This window comes from Tauraco erythrolophus, chromosome 1 (genome assembly GCF_009769465.1).
Source record: "Tauraco erythrolophus isolate bTauEry1 chromosome 1, bTauEry1.pri, whole genome shotgun sequence".
Taxonomy (NCBI): domain Eukaryota; kingdom Metazoa; phylum Chordata; class Aves; order Musophagiformes; family Musophagidae; genus Tauraco; species Tauraco erythrolophus.
The window spans coordinates 36,558,691-36,585,189 of NC_141465.1; the positions used below are offsets into that span (position 1 = coordinate 36,558,691).

General features: G+C 44.1%; 1 protein-coding gene across 3 annotated transcripts; it reads right to left on the minus strand.

The window, feature by feature from the left end:
* Positions 1-916: 916 nt before the first annotated feature.
* On the minus strand, positions 917-26,499 carry LOC104370064 (cystathionine beta-synthase-like protein). 3 transcript variants are annotated; one of them, XM_086608389.1, is made up of 17 exons: positions 26,414-26,499; positions 25,130-25,341; positions 24,425-24,531; positions 23,383-23,517; positions 17,535-17,614; positions 16,074-16,208; positions 15,451-15,520; positions 13,759-13,850; positions 12,784-12,909; positions 12,026-12,110; positions 11,718-11,823; positions 10,800-10,877; positions 9,965-10,099; positions 6,257-6,365; positions 5,465-5,494; positions 2,704-2,788; positions 917-1,132 (listed from the first exon to the last, which is right to left on the minus strand). In XM_086608389.1, exons 1-17 carry the CDS (start codon positions 26,450-26,452, stop codon positions 1,023-1,025), a joined length of 1,734 nt encoding a protein of 577 aa, XP_086464515.1. In that variant the 5' UTR covers positions 26,453-26,499; the 3' UTR covers positions 917-1,022. The 3 variants fall into 3 exon arrangements, with proteins under 3 accessions (XP_086464515.1, XP_086464523.1, XP_086464510.1); XM_086608397.1 differs by lacking the exon at positions 5,465-5,494 and having other exon boundaries at positions 25,130-25,314; XM_086608384.1 differs by lacking the exon at positions 5,465-5,494.

Below are 26,499 nucleotides of genomic sequence, written 5' to 3' on the forward strand. Positions count from 1 at the left end.
AGTACCAGTCCACATCATGTTTGCCAGTTACTTCCAAGCTCAGCTACAGTGAATTCAATTAGTAGTAGGGTATTTCTCCTGGAATAAGGCGCTACAGTGTAGGAGCACTTGAATGGGACTTGAAAGAGTTTACAGCTCTTGACAGATCACCTTTGGCTCTTCTAAAACGGGCATAAAAAGAAGTACTTTAGGATAAATAAGAGGGTGGGGAGATGAGGGGAAGGTACTAGATGAAATAGTGTGATTTTCAAAATCCTTCAGGCAAGAAGCTTGATCTTACCTTTTAATCTTTTCACTTGTGTTTACTTATCAGGGTGCAATTGGGAAAAAAGAAAGGTCTGTCTTTGCAGTGAAAGCTGGTGCACTGTGTAGAACAAAGTCACTAGTTTATGTTTGTCACTTCACTGTCAGGCTTCCACTCAAGTCAGTTTTTTCTCAGAGCAGCTGGTTGAAACAAGTCTCAAATCCAGCCCTCAGGATTCTCTCCTGTTTTACACTGATGTCACAAAAAGGGAAACACCTTTTTCTTCTCTCCATGCCCCAGTCTCATTTTTGTCTCCACACAGGTATGATCTAACTTAACATCCTTGCACACACAAAAAAAAAATCCAAAACTTTCCAGAGCTCCCTCAGGCCTCTGCTTCAGTAACTCTTTATTTCAACACATTTTATGAATCTGAAACAATGTTTTGGAAAGCCAGACTTTAGACATAACAAGTAAGGAACATACCAGTTAATTTAGGCAATATTTTTACACATATATATAGGTAAAAAAATAAATTGTCTTGATAAGAAATATTACGTAACCTGATTAAGAAACGAGTCCCCAGAAGCTGTGCAATATAGCAAAATGCACTGGCTGTATAGCTGACACCAGGATAGCTAACTGCTTATTTTCACAATTTAAAAAAAAAAAAAAACAAAACATCCTAAGGACAGACCATTCTACCTAAGAAATAAACCTGATTCTTTGTTGGAGATTGCAAGATGTTGTTGAAGAGGCTCCTTATTGCTACTTGACTTTAGTTGGACTTTCTTTCCCGTTCTCGTGCAGTCACAAAATTAAGCAGGTCGATAGCTGTAACGATGCCGAACACCATTTGCCGCTTACTGGAGGAACCATCAGAGTGATCTACACAGGAAAAAAGAGAAGATTCTGGCTTTAGGAGGCGCAAAACCACACCATCCCACTTGGTTTTAATGGCGCTGTTTGTAAAGGCAGGTGCCAAGCCATCCCAGCTCCACGTGATAGGGCCTCTTAGTGGAGCTGGTTATCACTGATGACCTTGTACGTGGAGGGGGAACCCAAATGGCATCTTGACCAACAGTCACACAGGAAGCAGCAAGAATTTTCATTTCAGAAAGGCTCCTCAACAAAAGAGATACAGAAACCGAAACATTATGGAAGGAAGGATAAGGGTCCATCAGATTTATTTTTCTTGACACAAAAATTAAAACCCTCTGTTATAAAACCTGTTTTCCTCATACATTAGTTTCTGTGGCTCTACTTGAAGCAGCTGCAAACTGATATTATCCCATTTGGACCAGGGGCCACTAGAGGAGGACATGCAACACTACCATCTTCCTACACCACTGTCAAAGAATTAGTGTAAAAATCACAATACAACACCTTCCCATTTATATCCAAAACACTTACTAACTATCATCATTGCTGCATTGAGAGCAAAGGTTCAAGTGATTTTTCATTGTAAGCATAAGCCTTTGACCTCTGGGACCACTTGGGAACCAAGTAACCTCTGGCCCTTTACCTATGGTGTAAGTTCCCTGTTCCTAAAGCCTGGCTGTATTGAGATGTTTAGCCTACTTATACACTCAGTTTGTTCAGCCAGCTGGATTGTCCCAGACTTTTTATTTACTCAATCTTTGTTCCGCTGCAAACTTTCAGTGAGATTCTAGGTTTATAGTTAGTCGGCACAGAGTCAAGAGCACATACTTATGGCGATTATCAGAAACAAGCCCAAATTTGATGACTGTTCTTCATTTACAGTTGCAATTGAGATAGGTGTCAGATAAATTTATCTGATGAGCCTTAACATTGTTTTTAGTCGAGTTTCTCAGTGTTTGTGATTTTGCAAGTTGTCTGCTATAATGAAGATAAAGCAGGAAAAAAATATTATTCACATATAACAGTAATATACCCTAGCTTTGAAGATTTATTTAGTCATTTCCAGTTCATAAAGAAGGCAGGGTAAAGAGTTCCGAGAAGGATTAAAAAAAAGTAGAGTTTGGAGGAAAAACATCAAGTGAAGGGGACTGAGTTAGTTTAAACAAAACAAACAGGAAAAAGACATATTAAGCTGTCTTGAGACAGTGATGTCAGTGTTAACCTGGGATGTTCACTGTCACAGAACTGCTGGAAGTTGTAAGACAAGAATAGGAAGAAACAAAGATCAGTTGTACTGCAGGAGCTTATTCATTGGCTTACTGCTGTTCTAGACTCAGGCATTCAGTTCTGAGCAGTAACTTGCTCCAAAGCAGGTATATTACAGTAGCTGAGGTTATTAATGGATTTAACATTTACTCCACAAGAATTACAGTCCTAGTGTCTTACTAAGTGTGAGTAGCACACGGTTACATTCACAGAAAGGATTTGGCTTCTTCAGAACTTGTTTACACACTTGGACTTGTTTCTTGTTACCACTCCAAGATAACCTCTTACAAGGCGTAGTATATCATACTTACATTGAATTTGTTCATGAACCACTAGAGCAAAGTGGTCTATTTCCAGGATATGAGAGAGTTTTCCCAAGCTGTCTTTCAGGTTAATCTGAGGAGAGAGTTACAAAACCTGAATAAAACAGTCCTTTATATGTTTAGTGGTCAATAATCCCCATATACTTTGCGGTATTAAAAACAACACATCAGCATTTATATACTGCTCCCACCTGAAGTATTGTAAAATGCTAACAAATCAAGGCCAACTTGAAAGACTGGTTTTCTTTGTTTCTAATTTCCAAGAAAACAGAACAAAAAAACACAAAGTGCTACATGAAGTTATTCATTCTGATTCTGTAAACATAATGAATATATTGAACATACTGAGTACCTGAAAAATGCTAAGACAGAAGAAGGTCAAGTGTTCCATGTGTCTAACATAAAACTCATTATACTTGGTGATTTTACTCTAGCAAGACTGGGAAAAATGAATGAATCAGGCTGCACATCATTGTGGAAGTGAATATGATCTGCAAAGGCAGCAGGGGAAGAGGAAAGCCCAATCAAGCCAAAAACAAAACCAAGCGTGAAGATTGCTCAGCTAACACTGTATTCAAGTGCAAATCAAGGAACTGAGAATTAAGAACTAATTTTTAGTTCAACTTTGTTAAGACTAAACAAGAAAGCACCCTGTGTTGACTCTGCTGAAAGAAAGCAGATCCTCTTGAAACACTTAGCTAATCACCTGCTGGAATCATCTGAAAGAATGCATAAAACTGTTCATCCTAGATGTTTAACATATTAAGCAACAGCAACAGGTCTATTACCCAGGTGACTCTCTCCAGGTAACAGCAGCACTCACCATCTGACATACTTTCATTAAAGGGGATTAAAGAAATTTACAGAAAAAGAAAAGTCTTGTACTGCAGATTAAAAAAGCCTTTATCCTTCAGTGAGCTCAGCTTGTGACTGAGGAATAAATGTCACAGCATGAACAGTTGGGCTGCACTGGAACACAGAGCTCGTCTCCACTTTGTGAGTTAGAAGAGATCAAAAGGATTCCCAGCAGCCGGTGTTTAAGGGACCAGCAGGCTATACTGTATACTGAAGCATCAACCTGTGAGCTTGTCGACCAGGCAAGGGCTGGAGGGAAATCTGGACCTGCTGCCACATCAAGTCAACTATCAGTCACCACCACTGACATGCAGTTTTGTGCAAATGCACGTGCAAAGCCTAACTGATGAACCTAAGTTCAAAGCTCACTGAAGGGGTAGAGTCCCTTGCCATTGGATTGTGTATAATCAATAGACCTGTTTTTAGGGACGGGGTAGGCTAAAGATAACCCGGACAAGCAGCCCATAGGCAGCACTGGGACAACTATGAAGACATAAACATGTTCTGAAACACTTAATGGAAATTTAACAGAACTCCCACAGAGTTTTCACCTGTCTCACTACTGCTCATTCAAGCTCCCTAAACATCTTGCCCATGAGTTTTCCCACATTTAGGCATTTTTTTTAAACCTACTAAATCTTTAAGGCAATCAGCCTACGCAGAACCTTCTGAAACACTTAGCTAATCATCTGTGGGAATCATTTGAAAGAACAGTACACATGACTGGGACTACTTGTTTGGCTCTAAGAGCAAGTGACATGGCACTGCTCATGGCCCTACAGCTAAATTCTCTCCTTCCCCAGCAACAGGCTCTGGTCCATTGGGGATGCCAGGGACACCAGGCCTTGTGTTGTTTAACAGAGTGCTAAATGGTTTAGGACACTAACCAAAAATCACACCATGGAACAGGCTAACAGTTAAACTATAGTTAAACAGTTAAAATTACTATACTAGGTACAGTAAGAAGAAAGCCTCAGAGACCGTGCCCCAGCCCTGTTTTCTGGTAAAGGTAGACAAGAAGTCTGCTAAGGCTATGTCTGCACCACACCTAACAGATGTTAGTAGTTGAGGAAAAGATCCTTTGGGGAAGAAGGGGTAAAGAGACCCTAAACCACTAGAACTAACATCTGACTCCACAAGAACAGCCCTCCTCTCAACTAACACACAGCACTTGTTTGAATTAACAAATTATCCTGTGACTAGTGTTTCAAAGCCCTAGTGTACTATCCTTATCCTACTGGAGACTTTAAAAAAAGCTATAACCATTATTCTTCCATTCTAAGAGATCACCACAAAATAATTGTGGTGATCGCATCAAAGAAAGCTTCCTGAGTTGCCAAAAGATAGCTTTCCCTTGGTAGTCACGGGCTAAGCCAACCTCTCATTGATGCGTGCTGCGGTACAGACCCTAACTGTACAATATCCTAAGTCATTTCAGTGACACAGATGATCTGTTTTTCCAATTTCACCAGTAAACAAGCCAAATAAGCTTGACTAATGCGCTAAGAAAAGCAAAATCCACAATACTTCTGAGGTTATGTGCATTTAACCATGTTTCTCAACTAAATCATCAATTCAAATGAAAAATAACCAATGAACGATGCTTTTAGTTAGCATGTTAGCAATACCACTTTTGTGTCACTCCCCTTCCGTCCTCCACCAAGAAAAAAGTCAGAACTGAAGAGAAAAGAAATGGTTAAGCTGTTCTTTACTGAAGAAGCATGAGAAACTTCAAGCTGCCCATGGAAAAAAGCCACAACCTCAGAAGCGCAGAGAATTGGCTACTGCAGCTAACGCCAGTGTAGCTACACAAATGATTGCACACCACCAGCCCCAGAAACTCTTAAGGTGTCCAAGTGAGGGAGAACATGAACTAAGCAGTTTTGTTACGCACCACATTTCCACCTGATGCTTGATTATCTGTCTGGGAAGGAAAAAATATATTTACTTTGTCCATAAAGAACTAGCACTCTTTCTAAACCTCAGGGACTTGGTAGTTTGTAGACTGAACGGAAGCATCACATATACTTCAGAACACAGCACCTCATCTACTATGAGACAGTGTTGAAACTAAAAGCCTGGTGAAAACTAGGTCAAGCATTCTATGTTAAGAAAAAAAAATAATAATTCCTTTACCTGCAAGAGAAGCAAAGCAACAGCAACAATACTTATATGTTTTAGAAGAGCATCTATAAAGCTGAGAAGTTGTGGTGCCCTGGCACACCACATTGGATGGACAGGTGAAAGTGGCTAACATCAAAATTCACGTATCTTAACAATATCAACTTTCAGCAGTCACCCCCCTATTTCAGCAAAGCTTCTTATACGAAAGGCAAACCGTTGCTTGTTTTTAGTCAATACAGGAATTATTTAGAACATCTCCCTCTCTCTTCCCCTGGATAGTTACATTGCTCCAATTTGAGCCAGGGTTTTTGGGGAAGGAGGAAAGGATAAGTATGCTGGAAAAAAGTCTGTTGAAGTAATGGAACAGCACAATATAGAGCCACAACACAAACCTGAGAGCTATCGAGTGACCTAGGACAGAGTTCAGAGCATGTCTGTGCTCAATAACAGCTGCTCCATATTGTTCCAGGTAAACGTTACCCAATCTGATGCCATTGTACTGTTAGGACACCTGCAGTAGTACTTTAAACCAGAGAACTAGTTGTAGAATATACCTGCTTACCTGTTTAAATTGCTTGTAGATTACTTTGCTGACTTTGTCAGAAGGCTGAACTTTTCCAGCAAGCAGTGAAGAAAGCATGTTACCCAGGGTAACCATGCCCAAAATCACCCTGGGGAAGGATGGGGGGGGGGGGGGGGAGGGGGAGGGGGAGGAAGAGAGAGAGGGGGGGAGGGGGGGAGAGAGAGAGAGAATATCATACAATGGTTTGGGTTGGTAGGGACCTTAAAGATCACCTAGTTCCAAGCCCACTGCACCTTCCCCTAGATCAGGTTGCTCAAAACCTTATCTAACCTGGCCTTGAACACTTCCAGGGATGGGGCACAACTTCTCTAGGCACACTGTTCCAGTACTTCACCACAACGAATTTCTTCCTTAGATCTAATCTAACTCTACCCTCTCTCAGTTTAAAGCCATTGCCCCTTGTCCTATCACTACACACCCTCATAAAAAGTCCCTCTCCATCTTTCTTGTAGGCCCCCTTTAGGTACTGGAAGGCTGCTAGAAGCTCTCCTTGGAGCCTTCTCTTCTCCAGGCTGAACACTCAACTCTCTCAGCCTGTCTTCATAGCAGAGGTGCTCCAGCCCTCGGATCATCTTCATGGCCCTCCTCTGGGCCCTCTTCAACAGGACCATGTCCTTCTTACGTTGGGAGCCTCAGAGCTGAAATGCAATACTCCCCTGGTGGGGGTCTCACGAGAGCAGAGTAGAGGGGCAGAATCACCTCCCTTGACCTGCTGCCCACGCTTCTTTAGATGCAGTCCAGGAGACAGTTGGCTTTCTGGGCTGCAAATGCACATTGCTGGCTCCTGTTGATCTTCTCATCAACCAAAACCCCTAAGTCCTTCTCCTCAGGGCTGCTCTCAATCCATTTTCTGCCCAGCCTGCATTTGTGCTTGGGGTTGCACTGATTCATGTTCAGGACCTTGCACTTGGCCTTGTTGAACTTCATGAGGTTCACACAGGCCAACCTCTCAAGCCTGTCAAGGTCCCTCTGGATGGCATCCCTTCCCTCCAGCATGTCAACCACACCCCAGAGCTTGGTGTCATCAGGAAACTTACTGAGGGTGCACTCAGTCCCATTGTCCATGTCACTGACAAAGGCGTTAAACAGCACCAGCCCCAATACCAGCTCCTGAGAAACACTATTTGTTAGTGGTCTCCACTTGGACATCGAGCCATTGACCATAATTCTTTGAGTGCAACCATCCAGTCAATTCCTTATCCACCGAGTGGTCCATTCGTTAAATCCATGTTTCTCCAATTTAGAGACAAGCGTGTCATGCGGGACAGTGTCAAAAGATTTGGACAAGTCCAGGTAGATGATGTCAGTTGCTCTTCCCTTATCCACCAAGGCTGTAACCCCATCACAAAAGGCCACCAAATTTTTCAGGCACGATTTTCCCTTAGTGAAAGGGGAAGGACATCCCTTAGTGGCTGTCATCAATCACCACCTTTTTTTCCTCATGTGCCTTAGCATAGTTACCAGGAGGATCTGCTCCATGATCTTGCCAGGCACAGAGGTGAGACTGACTGGCCTGTAGTTCCCTGGGTCTTCCTTTTTTCCCTTTTTAAAAATGAGGGTTATGTTTCCTTTTCCAGTTGGTGAGAACTTCACCAGACTGCCACAACTTCTCAAACATGATGGATAGTAGTTTAGCAACTTCATCCACCAGTTCCCTCAGGTTCCACAAATGCACCTCATCAGGTCCCATGGACGCACCTCATCAGGTCCCATGGACTTGCGCACCTTCAGGTTCCTTAGATGGTCTCAAACCTGATCTCCTCCTACAGTGGGCAGTTCTTCATTCTCCTAGTCCCCTGCCTTTGCCTTCTGTGACTTGAGCTGTGCAGCTACAGCACTTGCCAGTGCCAGACTGCGACAAAAAAGTCATTTGAGTATCTCAGCCTTCTCCATATCCTGAGTAACGAGGTCTCCTGTTTTCTTCTGGAGAGAGACAACATTTTCCCTAGTCCTCCTTTTATCACTGACGTACCTATAGAAGCTTTTCTTGTTGCCCTTTATGTCCCTGGCCAGATTTAATTCTATCAGGGCTTTAGCTTTCCTAACCTGATCCCTGGCTGCTCAGACGATTTCTCTGTATTCCTCCCAGACTACCTGTCCTTGTTTCCACCCTCTGTAGGCTTCCCTTTTGTGCTTGAGTTTGTCCAGGAGCTCCTTGTTCATCCATGCAGGCCTCCTGGTGTTTCTGCCTGACTTCCTCTTTGCTGCGATGCGCGGCTCCTGAGCTTGAAGGAGGTGATCCTTGAATATTAACCAGCTTTCTTGGGCCCTTCTTCCCTCTAGGGCTTCATCCCATGGTACTCTACCAAACAGATCCCTGAAGAGGCCAAAGTCTGCTCTCTGGAAGTCCAGGTTAGTGAGCTTGCTGTGCTCCCTCCTTGCCACCCTAAGGATCTTGAACTCCACCATTTCATGGTCACTACAGCCAAGGCTGCCCTCGAGCTTCACATTTCCCACCAGCCCCTCCTTGTTGGTGAGAACAAGGTCCAGCATAGCACCTCTCCTCATTGGTCGCTCTATCACTTGGAGAAGAAAGTTATCATCAGTGCATTCCAGGAACCTCCTGGATTGCTTATGTGCTGCTGTGTTGTCCCTCCAACAGATATCGGAGTGGTTGAAGTCCTCCAAGAGGACCAGGGCTTGTGAACGTGAGGCTGTCTATCTGTATATAGAAGGCCTCACCCGCTTGGTCTTCCTGGTCAGGTAGCCTGTAGCAGACTCCCACTATAATGTCACTTGTCCTTGCCTTCTCTTCAATCCTGACCCATAAGCTCTCGGTCAGCTCCTCATCAATCCGCAGGCAGAGCTCCAGAAAAGACTGGGCTAAACAACACAAAAGCCTCAGGTATTCCTATAGATAGAAGCATCCACTCTCAGCCAATCTGTAGAAGTCAGTTCAACTGCTTCATGGTATAAAGCAACATTATTGATGGTATACTTGGACTCTGCAGAAGACAGCGAACCGTTCTCAGAAGTTCTGGAGACTCACACAGAAGTCAGCAGGTGCTCTAGGTTTCTGGCCCTTCTCAGCATCAGGCTCTTTGTACCTCTAGTCCTTGCAACTGGAGAGCTTCTTGAAATGTGAGAGAGCTTTTGCAAAGCACAAATTCATTGTTTTATGCCCTCATCTGTCCTTTTGAAAGGTGTGACAGCCAGAGACATGCTCACCTGAATTTTGCTCCTTTCCCTTCTCCCTACAAGGATCTGCAACAATTAATCCCTTGAGTTAGCACTGTAACTGGAGAGTAACTGAGCAATTCTTCATTATTCACCTGTCCTACAGGATAATAAGGCATACCAGCTTGCTGGAGACACCCTGGTCTATAGTGGTCACTACAACATTGCACTATAACGCAGTGTTCTGAGGAAACTGGGTGAAAGCTGTGGTTGAGATGAGTAGGTTTGGGGTTGTTTGTATTAAATATGAACTTTTGCTTTGTTAAGTTCAACAGCTATTATAAAAAACAATGAAATTATCTGCAGAGACACATTGAGTAAGTATATCATAATAATCACTAGAAGCTTATAGTGTGAAGGTTTAAGGTAACATTTCTGAACTGTGTTACTATAACAGAAGAAAGGTAAGTGAGAAGATATTATACTTCTAGTAAGCATTTAAAAGACATTCCTTTAGACCTGGTGAGGGAAGTGATACATATAGATGAATAGTGATATATGTGGACATACCCAGATTCATCAACAACTGGTACCTGGTCGAATCCCTTCTCCCGGAGAATTTCAACAGTCTTTGCACAGGTAACAGTTGGAAGCACAGTCAGGGGAGCAGAGAGGCTTAGCTCCCGAACACTGATGTTCCACCACCTGGGAATGAAATAAAAAAAACCAAACCCATGAAAGTCTTACAGAGAGAAAAGAACCAGTTGTTCATGTACAGTGACCTTCAGCACTATGACAAAAGGCTGCAAGGAAGAGTCAGCATTCAGCCAGAGTCAGGAAAGCTGCAAGGCTTTCAAGTTTTCTCCTCAATATTAGAAAGTCACTGAAATGTGAGAAGGTTTTAACACCAAAATTCTTTTCCTTATCTCATCTACTTTCTAGGATTAGACATAGTGGAGAATACTCATCTCCTTAGTTTCATTATTTATATCTTACACAGAAAACTTCTTGCTCCTACTCAAAGAGCTAGCCAGTCATTATAGGTCGCAATTTAGGGAAGCTGTCCTTCCACCTACGTAGACTTGCAGTGCTTTGAGCTCAAGAGCTCTGATCTTGGAAGAGTTCTCTGTATACTACTTCTTCATTTCAGATACAATCCTTTTCATTAAAAAAAAAAAAAATCATTAAGTACCAAGTTTTTTCCTGCTGCCATGTAACCCAAAGAAGGAAATCCACTAATTTAAGCAGATTTGATTAACAGCTGCAATTATACATCAGCACAATAGCATGAAACATTAGTTAAATCAAAGGAAGCAGTGTAAATTGAAATGAGCTTTAAATTAGCAACTGCTATAAAGTTGACTGAATAGACTCATGAAAATCCAAATGGATCTGACACGCTTACCAAGGTTTGTTGACAAGGTCATCTTCTTCTTTCATGAACCCTTTCTGAATCATCCATTTGTCACTCAAGAACTTGGACCTGGAAAGCATCAGGAAGTGAAAAGCTCATTAGCAGGCTGAGCATCTGACAGCAAACCCAACAGCACACAGAGGCAACTGTTTACAGCTCACTACCACTAACAACTGAAGCATAATTGAAAATATACTGCCATTTGCCATCCAAGTTCACCAGCCAAGGACATTGAGAAGAATTACTCATAGGAGAAAAAAAAAAGGAACGTCTTAGGAAACAACTACATCAGTTCCTTGCAACACAACAGAGACACAGCCTGGAATGGAGAAGTGCCAACCTGTACTCAGGCAAGGGGTGCCTGCAGTTTCTAGTCATCTAGTATTGTGTTGGATGCAACAGAAGTCAGAAACACAGCTAAAACCATCGCGTTTTGGGATATGTTTCAATGCAGTAGGAGAGAAACTTCTCAGCACAGCTTAAAGCCCTCACACTTCCACCTGTAAACTCACTCCAACACTGGCTACTGCTACAGTAGTGGTGTGTTCTGCTGTGGACACAGGTAGAGAGAGCAGACAGCCTTACAGGGACCCTTCCAGGAATGAGATAATTCCAATGGTCCCCAATAAATAAAACAGTGAAAACAAGTCTTTTCCTGTGAAAGATGCTAACCAGTGATGGTTATACACTGAAGTCAGATGCAAGGAGGAGCTCAGCTTTCAGAGGACTAAGCTCCTTTCCACTCCATGTCAGATCCTTTCTAGATACCTCAGAAGTTGTGCCTCAAACACATTCCTAGCTTGGGTAACTGGATGCTATAAGAAACATGTATTCAACTCGTCACTGCTGTAAGGAGGTCTGAGAGACTGACTCACTCTTTTCCCACAGAGAAAACAAGCAGGTTCTTACATGTAGTTCCTGATAGAGTCAGGGAGGATAACAACACAGCGCTGACCTTCCTTCAGCTCTTTGGCAGCCTTCACGGCTACAGACATGGCACTTCCTGAGCTGCCACCTGCCAAAATGCAGATCGGAGGCAAAACTGTCAAACCGTAAGTGAAATGAGAAAGAATGAAAGAGAGGAGGAGAGAGATTAGAGGAGTCCAGGGTGAGGATGACAGCTTCTGAAGGGGAAGGAGATCTCCCTGACCTGTAAAAGGCTTCAGGCTCCCACATGCTATTCAGAGAAATCCAAAGGATTCACTTCTGGCTCTTACCACACAGCAGTCCTTCCTCTCGGATCAGCATGCGTGCTGAAGCAAACGACTCCTCATCATTGCTCTTGTACCACTGGTCCACTGTCTGGGAAGGGGCAGGAAGAGAGAAACAAGGATCTATTTAAATGAGAAGGGCTAGGGGAGCTACACAACTAGTGTGAATTCAATCCATGCTCTTTGAGGTAACAGCTGCCCTACTGAGCCATGTGCCCCAAATGCCAAATGTTGGGGTTTTTTTTCCGAGGTAAGACAATCACATTAGCACAACAGGCTCCTTATTGAAACCTCACTGTGAGAACAGACTGTTGTGAGACAGCCATAAAGAGCAAACAGTTTTCTCCTCTCTTGGAGGGCTTGCCAGGGACAGAGTCTCTGCTCAGGGCATAGTCATACCGCTTTTGGCCAAGAGGGGCTGGGGTGCTTTGTTGGGGTTTTTTTTGATTGGTTGGTTGGGTTGCTGTTTTGGATTTTGTTGCTGTTTTTTTTTTAAAAACAAACAAACAAACAAACAGGTACTGCGTTCTAGGAAAACGTTATCTGCTTACAGCATTTCCATCTAGCATTGTAAAAAAACCGTGGCCAGTGCAGAAGCCTTCCAAGGACTGCTTTTGCTGATGGAAAGAACAGGAATAGTTCTGTCTGCTAGCCCTCCCCTTTCAGCTCAAAGAAATACTTCCCCAAGTTTTTCCTCCACCTTTCACCTCACTTCTGCATCCCAACAGAGGGCAAAGGGCAGTAAACCAAGAAGCATGACTTACAGATCTATCCAACACTGTGGGGACAAAATCGTATCCGATTCCTTCCACTTCATACATCGTCTTGTCAGTCTTGTTCAGCTCTTCTGGTGTAGCAAGGATGGAGCCTTCAGGATCAACACCTATAATCTGGAGAAGCAGTTTCCACTTTGGCTACCATGACACGCTGCTCTCTGAGAACACAGCTATTTACTCCTGAGTGCTGGCCTCATTACACTGGCTGCACACACAGCCAAGCTAACAGCAATCTCATCTCCTATTCATTTCTTCCTGGCAACATTCACTTCCTCTGTGAGCAAAACGCTTTGCTGCTTCTGGCCCTTTGGCAAACCATCCCGTCTCCTCAGGCTGTGGACACTAAGCGAGGAGCACCACTTGTTCTACTTGGGTTTTGCTTGGTTTAAACAGAAGACAGGGTTTCCCCAAGACCACATTCACATGTCAGGCATCATTACAGCCGAGACATTTTGCACCAAGTGTTAAGTAGCTAAGTTTTATTTTGTTTACCACTTTCTGCCTGTGTAGGAAAATATTCACGATTGAAACATGATACCAACTTCTGTGAGGAAATCTAATACAGCACACAGGTAGACACACAGGTTGGTGTGTGCAGAGAAAATTTCACTTAGTAAAAACTCAACAGTTCCAGACAAGTTAGTGAAGGCACAGTCAGAGAGGAAACAGAAGGCTGCAGTACAAACCAGAGAAAGAAGTTTCTCAGACATCCCATGAAGGAATCTGAGGGCCAGTTTTCATCTGCTGAGCCAAACCTGAACTTCCATCACCAGTGAGACCAGAGCATGATGATTTCAGACAGTCTGAAAATCTTTCTTTGCTGCTCAGGACTATCTTCTAACTGAGAACATCCAAGAGCTTCCCGTAGAGACCCAGGGCCGGCTTGCAAGGAATGGGACGTGCCAATTGGAGCAGTTTGAGGTGTACCTCACTAAAGAGAAATGCTTTAGGCTTGCCACTTACTTTGCAACCTGGACACTTCTCCTTTAGCTTTCTGGAGATGCCAGTGATAGTACCTCCTGTGCCAGCCGTAGCCACCAGCATATCTATTTTTCCTGTTTAAAGGTGAGGGATAGAAGGCAGTTGTGAAATTTCCCTCAGAACGATGGATTAAAACCCCACTTAAACCCAAGTATGGGCTTTCTTTAACAAAAATGGGCAAGATCAGGCTCTTTGCTTCCCAAGAGCTGTGTTATGAGACCTACCTTGACACCACTTTGCTCAGTCCCCATTTATTTCAAAAATAGTTTTGAAATGTCTGTCCAGTTGTCTGGCAAGGCACCAATTTGTGGTACATTGGGCAGAGCTGGAGGTGGCCCATAGAGCTAACACCTATGGTTTTCCTCTTACTGTATTTGCGGATGTAGATAACTCCTTCTTTAACTTTAACTAATATAACGGGCTGCTCATTTTATTTACTGCATGAGTGGTAGAACTGTGGGATGCATATTCATTGAGAGAACTGTTAACACACTACTCTCATTTTCATGTGAAAAAAGTACTGTTTCAGTCATGAGCACTCACAGTGAGTACATGTGTGATACCTCTGTCACACCCTACAGTTTCCATGGTGCGTCCACACGACAGCTTTATTAATAAAAAAATACATTTTAAAAGGTCACCAACTGACACACAAAAACAAATGCTTACCAGCCAAAAGAATAACATGCCACCCAAGCAGGGGTATAAGCTCAGTAATAACTAAGTAGGGCTTGGCCTAGAAGGAAAAGTAAATACAAACAAGAAGTCTAAAGCTAGAACTCATCTAGACTCTCAGTTTGTGGGATGGTAGTTTGTTAAAATACACTCGTTTTAACTCAAACTTCAAGCCTGCCACAAAGACAAGCCAAATCCTCTGAACAGTTAGAGTTAATCTTGAGGGGGAGGAGACCCCTTCACATGGTCCTCACCCTAATGAGAAGGAATTTAATAGCTGATTTTCTTATTAGAGGGTCCCATTAGAAACTGTACTGTTTTATAAGGCAGGTCAGTAGCCTCCTATACGACTCCCTTCTACGGCAAATGCCTGCAAGGTAGGCTGCAGCATCACATTGAATGCCTCCAACAGTTCTCACATCAGTTCCTCATCTGGGTGAGTTAGCCCAGCTAAAGCTCTCTGCTGCCACAGCTCAGTCACTTCTGGTACTCTAACTCAGTTGCCTAGAGCTACCATGGAAGCAATCCCTGCAGAGTAAGAAGGTCTTACAGGTGACAACTGCACAGTTTGTACTCCTGAGCACTCCTAACTGAAGAAACTTCAAGTGTAATGGAGTATTTGGTTTGAGAATGTAAAAATACCTATTTCGCTATTAGTGATCAGAGAGAAACGACCCTGTTTGTTCTTTCACGCCACTCTCTAGCTATGTTGTTGTTTTTTTTTTTAAAAAGATATCTTAAGCGTGACTGCTTTCTCCACCTGATCACAAGCAGAGGAGTCTAAAAACCAAAGCATTCCTCTTTCATGGAACAAAAGTCATTACTACAATTACTGAAACAGCAAATAGAAACTCTAATGGCACACAACATACGTATGGGATTTGCTGGATCAAAACCCACGCATTTTTCAATCACTTCCGGTCCCATTCTCCAAGTATCAAACAATAACAGAATACTAGGGAACCGCTGAACAGGTGGTTAGCAGTAGAGTAAACATACCTTCACATTGCTGCAGGATCTCTTCAGCTGTAGTGTCATAGTGTGTCAGGGGGTTGCTGGCATTACGGTACTATATTGAAAGACAGAATAGCCATTAAGTAGACTGGAAAGACAAAATTCACACTGTGAGGCAATTCAAGAACATGACAAACATTCCCCAAGCCTCACAACAGCTACATATACTCTTTCCAGATTGCTTCTTTATCTATTATATGGACCTTCCGACCCAAACTATTCCATGATTCTATGTCCTAGGCAGAATGTCCAAGAGGAGATATAACCTTCCACCCTCCAATGCCAAGATCAGTCCTGTCTGTGGACCAGTTTCTTTTAGAAACATGACCCTTGTACACTTTCTTCCACACCTGACTGCCAATTCAGTGGAAAAAGCCACCCGTACGTTTCTTTTTCTGCAAACATAGGCTTGTTGCTGCCCTCTAGTGACTACCAAAGTTTGCTACTCTACAGAACGGTGATGGCTCAACTACAGCTCCAGACCTGCGACCCCTTTTCCTCCAGACACACGCCTAGGCTGTTGAACGTTTAGCCAAGGACGACTAAGGAACAAGGCTGCAATGCCTCCTCCCGTGCTATGCCTGCACCTCTGAGACCTTGGCTCTTACCTGGTCTAGTATATGTGCATTGGGGATTTCATTCTTCAGTCTCCACGCTACTCCCACGTGAGATTCGGGAGAATCAAATCTGGCAGTAGTTGGGGTCCTCACAATCTCAGCACCCAGAGCTCTCAGGACATCCACCTGTAGCAAACAAAGGTGGTCATAAAATCCCAACACACTCACCCAGCACAGAGACTTCATTGGGATGCAGGGGAAAGAAAACCTTCCATCTGGTCTGCAATAGCTTCCTTCGCAGTTCTCCTAAACCCCAACATCCCACCACTAAGCTGTAACCAAATCCAAATCTTTAATGTCATTTGATCTTAATTAAGCTCTACTTGGGAGCTAGATGTCAAACTCCTGTTTCTATTCTAGGTCTTCAGGCCTGTAGGGACTATTGCTACACATCAAGAAGCCGCATTCGGGCAAAACACCATCTCCTTTTATGCCAGTCGTATATGCTCTGCACTCCAACACGGCTACAGCCCAGTATTTTATGTCGAAGTACAGATTATGTATATTTACCTCCTCCTTTGGACACAGGCAGCAAAGGAGATCCTCCAGGGCACTATGCAGCACTCAACTGCTATGAGGACAAGAAGGTTTATGACACTGAGCTAAGGCAGGGCCTGTCTTCAGAGGGCAGGCACTCGGTGCTGCGTGGCACATGGCAATGGCCATGTGGTACCTCTTCCTCCAGAGCAGGTAAGCACAAGTAATGGGTATAGGCCTTCAGGGGACACGGTTCTCGTTTGTGCCACTGCCTTTCAGTTGGAACGCTGGAAGCGTTTGAACTGAGATAAGTGGTTCTGCTGTAAGCGATTTGCTGCCTCAGCTGAAACACAGGGGATCTCTTCTTCTGGCTGCAGGTGCAGCACCACCTTTGTGAAATGCAGGACAGGGCTTGCCCTAGAGCTCGATGTTTTGTGTTTTCCACAGTGAAGGTCAGTGGACGTTACCCAGGTGGCTTTTCCTTCCCCTTTGTTGCTGTGGTGACGCAGCTCGGATGCTTGCCCATACGCTGCAGTGTGACCGGAGGAGCTCACAGGCTCCCTCATGTCCTTGCTCAGCCCAGGGCAGAACAGAGCAATATTCAAAGCTTCAGCATTGCCTTACTTTGTCCTCCTTTGCTCAGTAAGTGACAGCTAACCCAGGGGCAGGTAGTTACTTCAATATGGTAGGTAAATCTCAAGTTCCCTTGACATTTGTATTTAAAACAGTTATGACAGTTTTCCAAGTGACAATGCTGTGGGGACGGATCTTAAACACATTTCTGTCCATGGCTAGCCAGCCTGGATTTCTCTTGGCACTGGCAACAGGCCTTCAGTGGAGTTCTGCCTGGCCAGTGACTTGGAGGGCAAGAGCCTTCACCTTCATTGCTAAAGCCACAGCGCTCATCTGCACCAGGAATTCTGCAAGTGCAAACAAGCTTATTTTTTACTTCTTGAAAATAAAAGCATATCTGACCTTCTCCATACTCATTTTCTCCGGCATCACAATTATACAGCGGTAACCCTTCACTGCTGCAGCCAAGGCCAGCCCAATTCCTGGAAGCAAGCAAAGACATGTAGAGCATACAGTGAGAAGCAACAAAGAACAAAACCCACAATGCTAGCTTTGGCATGCCCTGGCTTTAATCAGGTTTTCACCAGAGACTTGAGTACAGTGTCTCTAGAGGGGTGGCAAAGGGAACATTTCTGGCTACTGAGGAGAACTGGATTTACAGACGCTGCTAGTTCTTTGAGGATCACAGCCAACACGAAGTTTAGTCAAGACCAGGGAAACTTGACATACGCAAACTACTAGCTTTACCACATGCACATCATCTTCCTCCTGTCTCACACACTTCATTTTTACAGAAATGGATGGATGGGATCCACCCAAGGGCACCAAGGGAGCTGGCAGCAGTGCTTACCAAATCACTTTCCTTCATTTACCAGCAGTCCTGGCTAACCAGGGAGGTCTCAGTCGACTGGAGATTAGCAAAGGTAACACACATCTTCACGAAGGGCTGGAAGGAGGATTCAGGGAACTACAGGCCTGTCAGTCTGACCTCGGTGCCAGGGAATGTTATAGAGCAGATCATCTTGAGTGCCATCACGCGGCACGTACAGGACCACCAGGTGATCAGGCCAGTCAGCATGGGTTTATGAAAGGCAGGTCCTGCTTGACTAACCTGATCTGCTTCTATGACAAGGTGACTCGCTGAGCGGATGAGGGAAAGGCTGTGTGTCGTGGGTTAGGCCGCTCCAGCAACCGAACCCCACACAGCTGGTCACTCACCCTCCCCCACCCCCAGGAATGAGGGAGAGAATTAAAGGATAAACGAGAAACCCGTGGGTTGAGATAAGAACAATTTAATACAGATGATTTAATACACAGTGTAGACGCTCACCACCCCCTCTTATCCGCAGCCCGTCTCATCCCGAAGCTGCAATCCCGGACGAACACGAGGCCCCGAAATAGAGAGGGGCAGAGAGAGAGAGAGAGTACTCCAAGACTGGGAGTACTGGGAGAGAGAGAAAAAAAAGGCAATAGAGCAAAAGCGCAGAAGCGCAAAAGAGCAGAAGCGGCGGAAGAGCCAAAGCGCAAAAGCCCTTCTTCCCAGCTGTCCCTCACTTTTATACTGGGCATGACGCTGCATGATATGGAATACTAATTGGCCAGTTTGGCCCTCAATCTTAAGTTCCACCACAAATCACAAGGGGAATCGTGGCCTCCTTGTCCTGGCTATGCTTTCCCCCTTATCCCGCCATGCTTCTGCACTCCGGCACACTGAAAAGTCCTTGGCCAACTACAAACATCAGCTTGCTATCAACATTCTTCTTAGAGCGAGCCTCTGAGTAAAACCAAAACATGAAGCTCTTCTAGCTGCTAAAAAGAAGAGCTAACACTGTCCCAGCTAAAACCAGGACACTGTGCATGTGGTCTACCTAGACTTTGGTAAAGGCTTTGCCACCCTTTCCCACATCATTCTCCTAGAGAAACTGATTGCTAATGGCTTGGACGGTTGTACTCTTTGCTGGGTAAAAAAAACCAGGCAGGATGGCCAGGCCCGAAGAGTTGTCATGAATGGAGATCAATCCAGTTGGTGGCCAGTCACAAGTGGTGTTCCCCAGGGCTCAGTAGTGGGGCCAGTTCTGTTTAATATCTTTATCAATGATCTGGACGAGGGGATCGAGTGCACCCTCAGTAAGTCTGCAGACAACACCAAGTTGGGTGGGAACATTGATCTGCTTGAGGGAAGGAAGGCTCTATAGAGGGATCTGAACAGGCTGGATGGATGGGCCAAGGACAATTGTATGAGATTCAACAAGGCTGAGTGCTGGGTCCCGCACTTGCAACCTCATGAAATGCTACACACTTGGGGAAGAGTGGCTAGAAAGCTGCCCAGTGGAAAAGGACCTGGAGGTGTTGGTCAGCAGGCAGCTGAATATGATCCAGCAGTGTGCCCAGGTGGCCAAGAAGGCCAACAGCATCCCAGCTTGTATCAGAACTAGTGTGGCCAGAAGGACTAGGGAAGTGATTGTCCCCCTGTACTCAGCACTGGTGAGGCCACACCTCAAACACCATGTTTGGTTTTGGGTGCCCAGACATTGAGGTGCTGGAGCATGTCTTAAGAAAGGCAATGAATCTGGTGAAGACTCTAGAGCACATGTCCTATGAGGAGCAGCTGAGGGAACTGAGGTTGTTTAGCCTGGAGAAAAGGAGGCTCAGGCAAGATCTTATCACTCTCTACAACTACCTGAAAAGAGGTTGTAGTGAGTTGGGTGTCGGTCTCTTCTCCCAAGCAACAAGTGATAGAATAAGAGGAAACGGCCTCAGGTTGCACCAGGGGATGGTTAGATTGGATATTAGGAAAAACATCTTCTCCAAAAGGTTTGTGAAGCATTGGAACAGGCTGCCCAGGGAAGTGGTTGAGTCACCATCCCTGAAGGTATTTAAAAGACATGCAGTGTGGCGCTTAGGGACATGGTTTAGTGGAAGACTTGGCAGTGCTAAGTTAGCGGTTGGACTCAATGATCTCAAATGTCTTTTCCAACCTAAACGATTCTCCGATTTTAAGTAATTTGGGAAAGGAATGAACTTTAAGCTCAAGACGACTAGAGCAATCATTTTGATACTGTCAGAAGAGCATTAGAGCTTCTAGGGACTCAGTTCAGCATTAAATCCCTAGTTTGCAATGGGCTAAAACTAAGTTCTTTCTAAAAAGACATGATTTAGATGCTGTGTGTGATTGAGGTTCTAATGCACTACGTCAACTTGCTATCACAGCAAAGTACCTTGACTGTTAGAGACAGACACCTCATTTCTACTTTAAAAATCTGCACCTCCAGCCTGATTTCTGCCTTCCAGCTTGTCACTGTCTGCCTACCTGAAGAGCTAAGTTCAGAAGTGCCTTCCCCATAGCAGAGCAGCTTACACTTGTTATCAAATCACCTCTCTGCTGGATAAGCTAAACAGATCAAGTCAGTTGATATGTGTCTGGAGACAGGCTACATGGCACCTCCCCTGCTGTTTTGGGTACCAGGCACAGAACCACCAACACATGCCCATGACAATGCCTCACAGGCAGTTTACCCTACACAAAGACTTGCTTGTTCAAAGCTGGCTCTGTTTCTCCACAGTGCCAAATTGTATAGGGGTGAACAAAAATAAACCTTTAACTGTTCCTGTAAGAGAACCATAACTCAAACCTCAAGTAATTCAAGTAGTATTTAAATATTTGGGAGGGGAAAAAAAAACCCAAACGCAAAACTTCTCCCAGTATATTATAGATAAATATGGATACCCAATTAAAAAAAATTTAAAAAAAGACAGCAAGGGCCTTACTAAGGCCAAAGACTGAAGAGAAGCCATCCAGCACTCTCCCTTATGGTCTGTGATGAAGAAAGCATTTTGAGACCTGAACTCTAACACTTTGTACTTTCTGCTACTGACCTGGAAATGCTGCAAACATCAAAACAGGACTTTGGCTGAGGGAGAAGTGGGATGCAATGCAGGGAGGGCAAAAATGTAATACATTAGCTCTCACACTTAACATACTCAGTAGCTCTGAGCAGTAGCCTAGAGCAAAAGCCAGTTCTCTCAGGTTACTGTCTGCCCTGGTCTTTGCTTGTACAGGAAAAGAGATGGTTTTCTGAAGTAATTGTCCTGTATCTCCTTCAGTTCTGCCTTCTTTTGGATTCTGTGGCAAGGAGGATCATTTATCACGTACTGACCCAGACAACAGGATGTCATAGCATGATCTCAGATACTGGAGGAATGTAATATATACGGATAATTTCCACTACATGCCATTGTTCAGGTGATGCAGGTATAACTAGTCATAAGGGCTTCAGTTGCACTGCACTCCCCACAGAGCAGCTGCTGAGTAAATGGCAACAGATATGACATCCCAGTTTTCTGCTGCAGGCAGGGTAACTAGTCACAGACCAGCTCATCATCCCAGTGTGGTGGTGCAACCCCTCCACCCCTTTCCCAGGCCACTCGGTGCGATTCCCCCTTTTTCTAGGCTGCACGTCAGCCTGGGATGAGTTGGAGGGGGACTGCAAAAGGGTGGACCCCCTGAGCACACCAGGCCCTCACCTCCCCTATCACTTGACCTGGTACATCTGTACCTGGGTTGTGGTTGAGGAAGGGTGATGCCAGCAACCCCAGAATTGGCAAGCTCGGGGGTGCGCAACTGGTGGAAAATACCAGAATATTTCACCATCTGAGTTGGGCCGAAACGGAAAAGTACCTGACAAAAGCCAATTATCTCAGACCCTACAAATAGCGATTCCAAACAAGACCCTTTGAGCTCTCCTGGATCACAGCGGGCTGTGACCAGCATCTCCCCGGAGCTGGGACACCTCTCAGGTACCAACTCCACGGATCATCTGCTGACAAAACTGACAGAAGGCCAAGGTGAAGTACCCTCCTCGAGTCTCAGTTATCGTCTGTTGAGGAATGCTGATACATTGTGAGTATTTACTGTAAACTTGAGAAGGAAACTTTACCTATAGGCTTGCCTCTTCCATCTACCTCTATACTTATCAATGTGTTTGAATATACATGTTTGTCTTCACGAATGTGGATGTCTATATTTCACTAGATCAAATATTTCTCTCTGCATGCTTTGTGTTTTATACATATGTAGGTACATATATTTTGATTTAGGATACCTTGTAGTAAGTTAGTGTGAATCTTGTCATTTTCAAATCTGTAATTAAGTCACTGTTCTAATTATAACATATCCTACTGAATTGTCTTGTTAAACTTTAAATTGGTTAGTGATCAAGTACTGCTAAAATTTAACCTTTGACTTGCCTCATATCATTAATCAATCTGGAATTGCTGATAAATCATAACCGTGTTAAAACATTCCACCCACAACATCCAGTCCCTCCATTAACAAAGACTGGACTCGATCAAAACAGCAAAAGAAAGATTTGCCTGGACTGTGTCTATTAGAAGGCGACAATGGATGCCCAGGAAAGAGTTTAAGAACAGGACAAGACACCTCATCAGAACACATCAGGCAGGAGAGTAGCTTGTAGCTCAGCTCAGACGCCTCCTCGGAGGAGGCAGTATATTTTATATTTAACTAGCTCACAGAGGAGCATTCCAGATACGTTCACTCCCCACCAGTAGAACAGCTTTAACAGATGTACAACAGCTTTGACACAGGAGCCCAGAGTTAACTCCAGTCTGCTCAGATCATCAGATGCTCTGCCCTGGACCCCAACTAGTGGGACTGTTCCTTCCTCCAGCCCTCCAAGGAGAAGATGCTGACCCAAATGGAATCCATTGAAAATCTAGGTGTGCAGGGGCTGTATCAGCCAACAGTGCTGTAGGGATGCAGCTCATCTGCCATCTCAACTGCACCAAGATGGGAAAAAGTCTGTTTTTCAAACCAGGCCCATCTCACCTGACAGAGGGACCATGGGACTTCCCAAACAGAACAGGAAGATCCAGATTCACACCAGTCTTTTGGTGCTTTTTTTCCAATAATTTCGGTCAGACTATAATTCCTGAACAGGACCTAAAGACCCTAGAGAATCTGGCCTAACATTTCTTATCTTTTAAAGCAAAGGGTCCCTGCAAATTTAGCAGACCTCCTTCCCAGCTGTTCTGGTCAGCATAAGACACTGCAGAATTGTTCCTTGTGTGAGATGGAAGAGGTGCTGCTCCCTAAATCATGCAGGCAGGAAGGGATCCCCTTTCTTCCTTGCCCAGGCAGCCTCCATGCTCCAATCTCAAGTCTGTCTCTTCCACGAAAACCACCACAGCATTATCCCCCCACGCTTTGTAGGGTCTCTCCATCCCCTACCTGTGTTTCCAGAGGTTGGCTCTATGATGGTGTCCCCGGGCTTCAAGATCCCATCTCTTTCAGCATCCTCTACCATCCTCAGGCTGATGCGGTCCTTCACACTGCCCCCAGCATTGAAGAACTCACATTTTGCCACTGGAAACAAAGAAATCAAGCAGACTTCTTTAACAGTAGTCATTTGCTAAACAGGCTGCTGATCCCCAACATATCTGCAACAGCAACTCTGTCAACATGTCTGCCCAATTGACCTCCCTACTTTACAACACCAGAGATGGGGATTCATTTCAACAGCATCTCCACTGTTACGGGTCACGACAACAAAGCAAGTTTGGTACTTGATGCTGGCCACAGAAGTTAGGAACCTATACTCTGTCAAAATATGACCCTCCTTTCATCTTTGCTCTTTATTACAGCCCAGTCATTAGGATAATGACTCTTCCAGTGCAGTAGCATGGGAGAATAGAACTGTACCAACACGACTTGCCTCTTCCTGCTACATTCTCCAGCCAAAGAGTTTCTGATCAAACTGGAAGCTTCTCCCCTTGTTCAGCCTACACTTTTGCTTCAGTACTCCCAGCATTAATCCCTTCATAGTGTTAAACACCACCTTTCGGGACTCTGATGAGAGCCTCCAGATATCTCCAGTAAGGTTGAGTTTAAAAAAAACAACCAAAAAAACCCATTCACCAACAGTTTCGTCCCTTTCATCATTTTTGATGATCTTTAGTGATAACTGCAAAACTTGTATAAAAGTTTTTTAAAATTAAAAAATTATTTTCTATGAAAAAAGTTTTACTTTTTCTACAGAAATGGAAAAGCTGCAGAAAACATCCTCACGAAGTACAAATTGAAAGACGTTTTAGATGACCAAAAGCTAAAAACCTGAAAATCTGCCAAAGAAAAAGAAGAATTTTTCTCACCATTTTCTGCAGGATACCTGCACTCCTCCTATACCCAGGTTACATGACACTACTAACCAGAACAACCCAAGTTTCTGAAACAGTGTTTCTGATTTTGATTTTCTGTCTGCAGCAGTACTCACAGAGTTCACACTTGAGCCCGTACTGCTTCCCAATCTTGTTGATCCGCACCATGGGTGTGTTGCCAACTTTATTCAGGATGCTTGGCATGATCTTCAGAGGCTCTGGCCTGATACACATAAAAGCAAAGTCAGTGTATTCACAGAAGGGGCCACAGACAGGTCACACAGAAGCAACAGAGCATTTCCAATGCTTTTTATTTCATCCAGTTTTCTCTCTCTCCTTTTTCAGGCTAGTTATTTTAGATACTTTAGTTTAAAAGAACATCCATTGGATACAGATTCACAAAACATCAAGCCCTGGATCCAAACCAAGAATTAATCAGACATCAAGGCAAGTGCTGAGGCAAGAATTAAGTGATCTGCACTTCTTCCTGGCATGAAGTAGCCTAGCACTGCTCAGAGTCAGCTACTCTACAGGCAAAAGGCATTAAAGTGCAATCTTTCATCTAGTCAGGGAACTGCTTGCCATGTTACTTAAAATAAGTTAGTTCCAGTCCATGCAGTTTCACATCTTTGGCGTAAGGCCCCTTGTATGCTTAATCTGGGTTCTTAGCTCTGCTTATACATGGAAATTAAGACACACCAGCACATCTACACATTAAACTGCATCAACTTAAATCAGTTGTCTTTTGTTAAATCCACGCGGCTCTGAGGGGACCTGGACTAGTGCTATACTGAAAGTCAGCTAATAAAAGTAATACTTACAGAGTGGTATGATGATGGGGGGAGGCAGAAAGGGGTTTCCCAAGCTTCCATGTGCATTTGCTAGGTGTATCAGGGCGGATCCACTCCCTTTCTTTCTCATTAGCCTTGCAGTTCTCATTGTCCATCCCACCAGGGAGAACATATTTGTCAGGTGCATGAGGGCATGAGTTTGTGTCTGGCTTCTCCTGGGAAGGAAGTGTAGGCATTTCATCCTTAGCGGAGGGGGGAGGGAAAAAAAAGGAAAAAAAAAAAAGGAGAAAAATACAAGAGAGGGGAAAAAAACAAACAAGAGAGAGAGGGATTCGTATGCCCTGCTGTAACAAGGTCAGAGCATCTTTTGAGACTATTAAAGTTATTCAAGTTCTGCACCATGGCAAACCACCCATTCACATCATTGCCCCGCTTACGATAGCTAAAAATCATGTTACTAATAAGTCCTTATTCTTGTTTCTGTCCCTTCACCAACACATCTATTTCCAGTCTAATGTTTCAGCATGCAGTTTTTCTGAGAGAAGTCTGAACAGAAACTACTCTGGTGGCAATTTTCAAGACCGCAGTATTGCCTATAAGCCAAAAGGTGCCATGGCAACAAGTAGCTTCCAACACCCAAGAATAGGTTCTTCCACTGACTACAAGAGATCCTGTTACTGTATCCAAGACCCAGGTATTAGGGGAGAGAGTAGAGTACGTCCCAATTAGATTAATCCCATCCTCAAGTGTCCCAGTCTTGTTTTTCCCTTATATGGAAAAAGGTCACAACAAATGGGTATTTTAATGGTCAGCTGATCTTTCTGAAATACTGTGAAGGTGGGAAAGCATTTCAGCATAATTTTGATTTGCCAAATCCTTATCACCAAAACAAGAATCCTGCACTGCAACGCTGACTGCAAAAGCTCAATACAGTGCCCTGCATGAAGATAACTCCAACACACTGGTAAGTAGCCTCCATAAACATCAAGAAAATGAGGCTCATCTCACAAGAGAAAGCCCTCTCACATCAAAAAACAGCTCGCTGCAGTAAAACCTCTTCATTCCAAGCAGAGAGGAACAGAGTGAGGCTACTTGGTGACTAATTAGCAAATGGTGCCAAAAGACTCTGCATTGTCTCCTGTGGTCATGAAGGAGAATTCTTCCAGAAAGATCACTGGTTTCAGTAGCATCTACCTCCACAGCATTCCAGAAAAAAAAAACAAAACAGAAATCCCTCTGAAAACAGATAGGGCTTTGTCAAATTCTGGTGACAGAAATATAGGCAAACACTATTCCCCAAAGACCAATGAGTACCTTAAACACAGAAACAGGTCCTTCTGATATCAACTCCATGTTCTTTGGTGATGGTGACAGTGCAGTAGACTGGACTATCTTCAGGA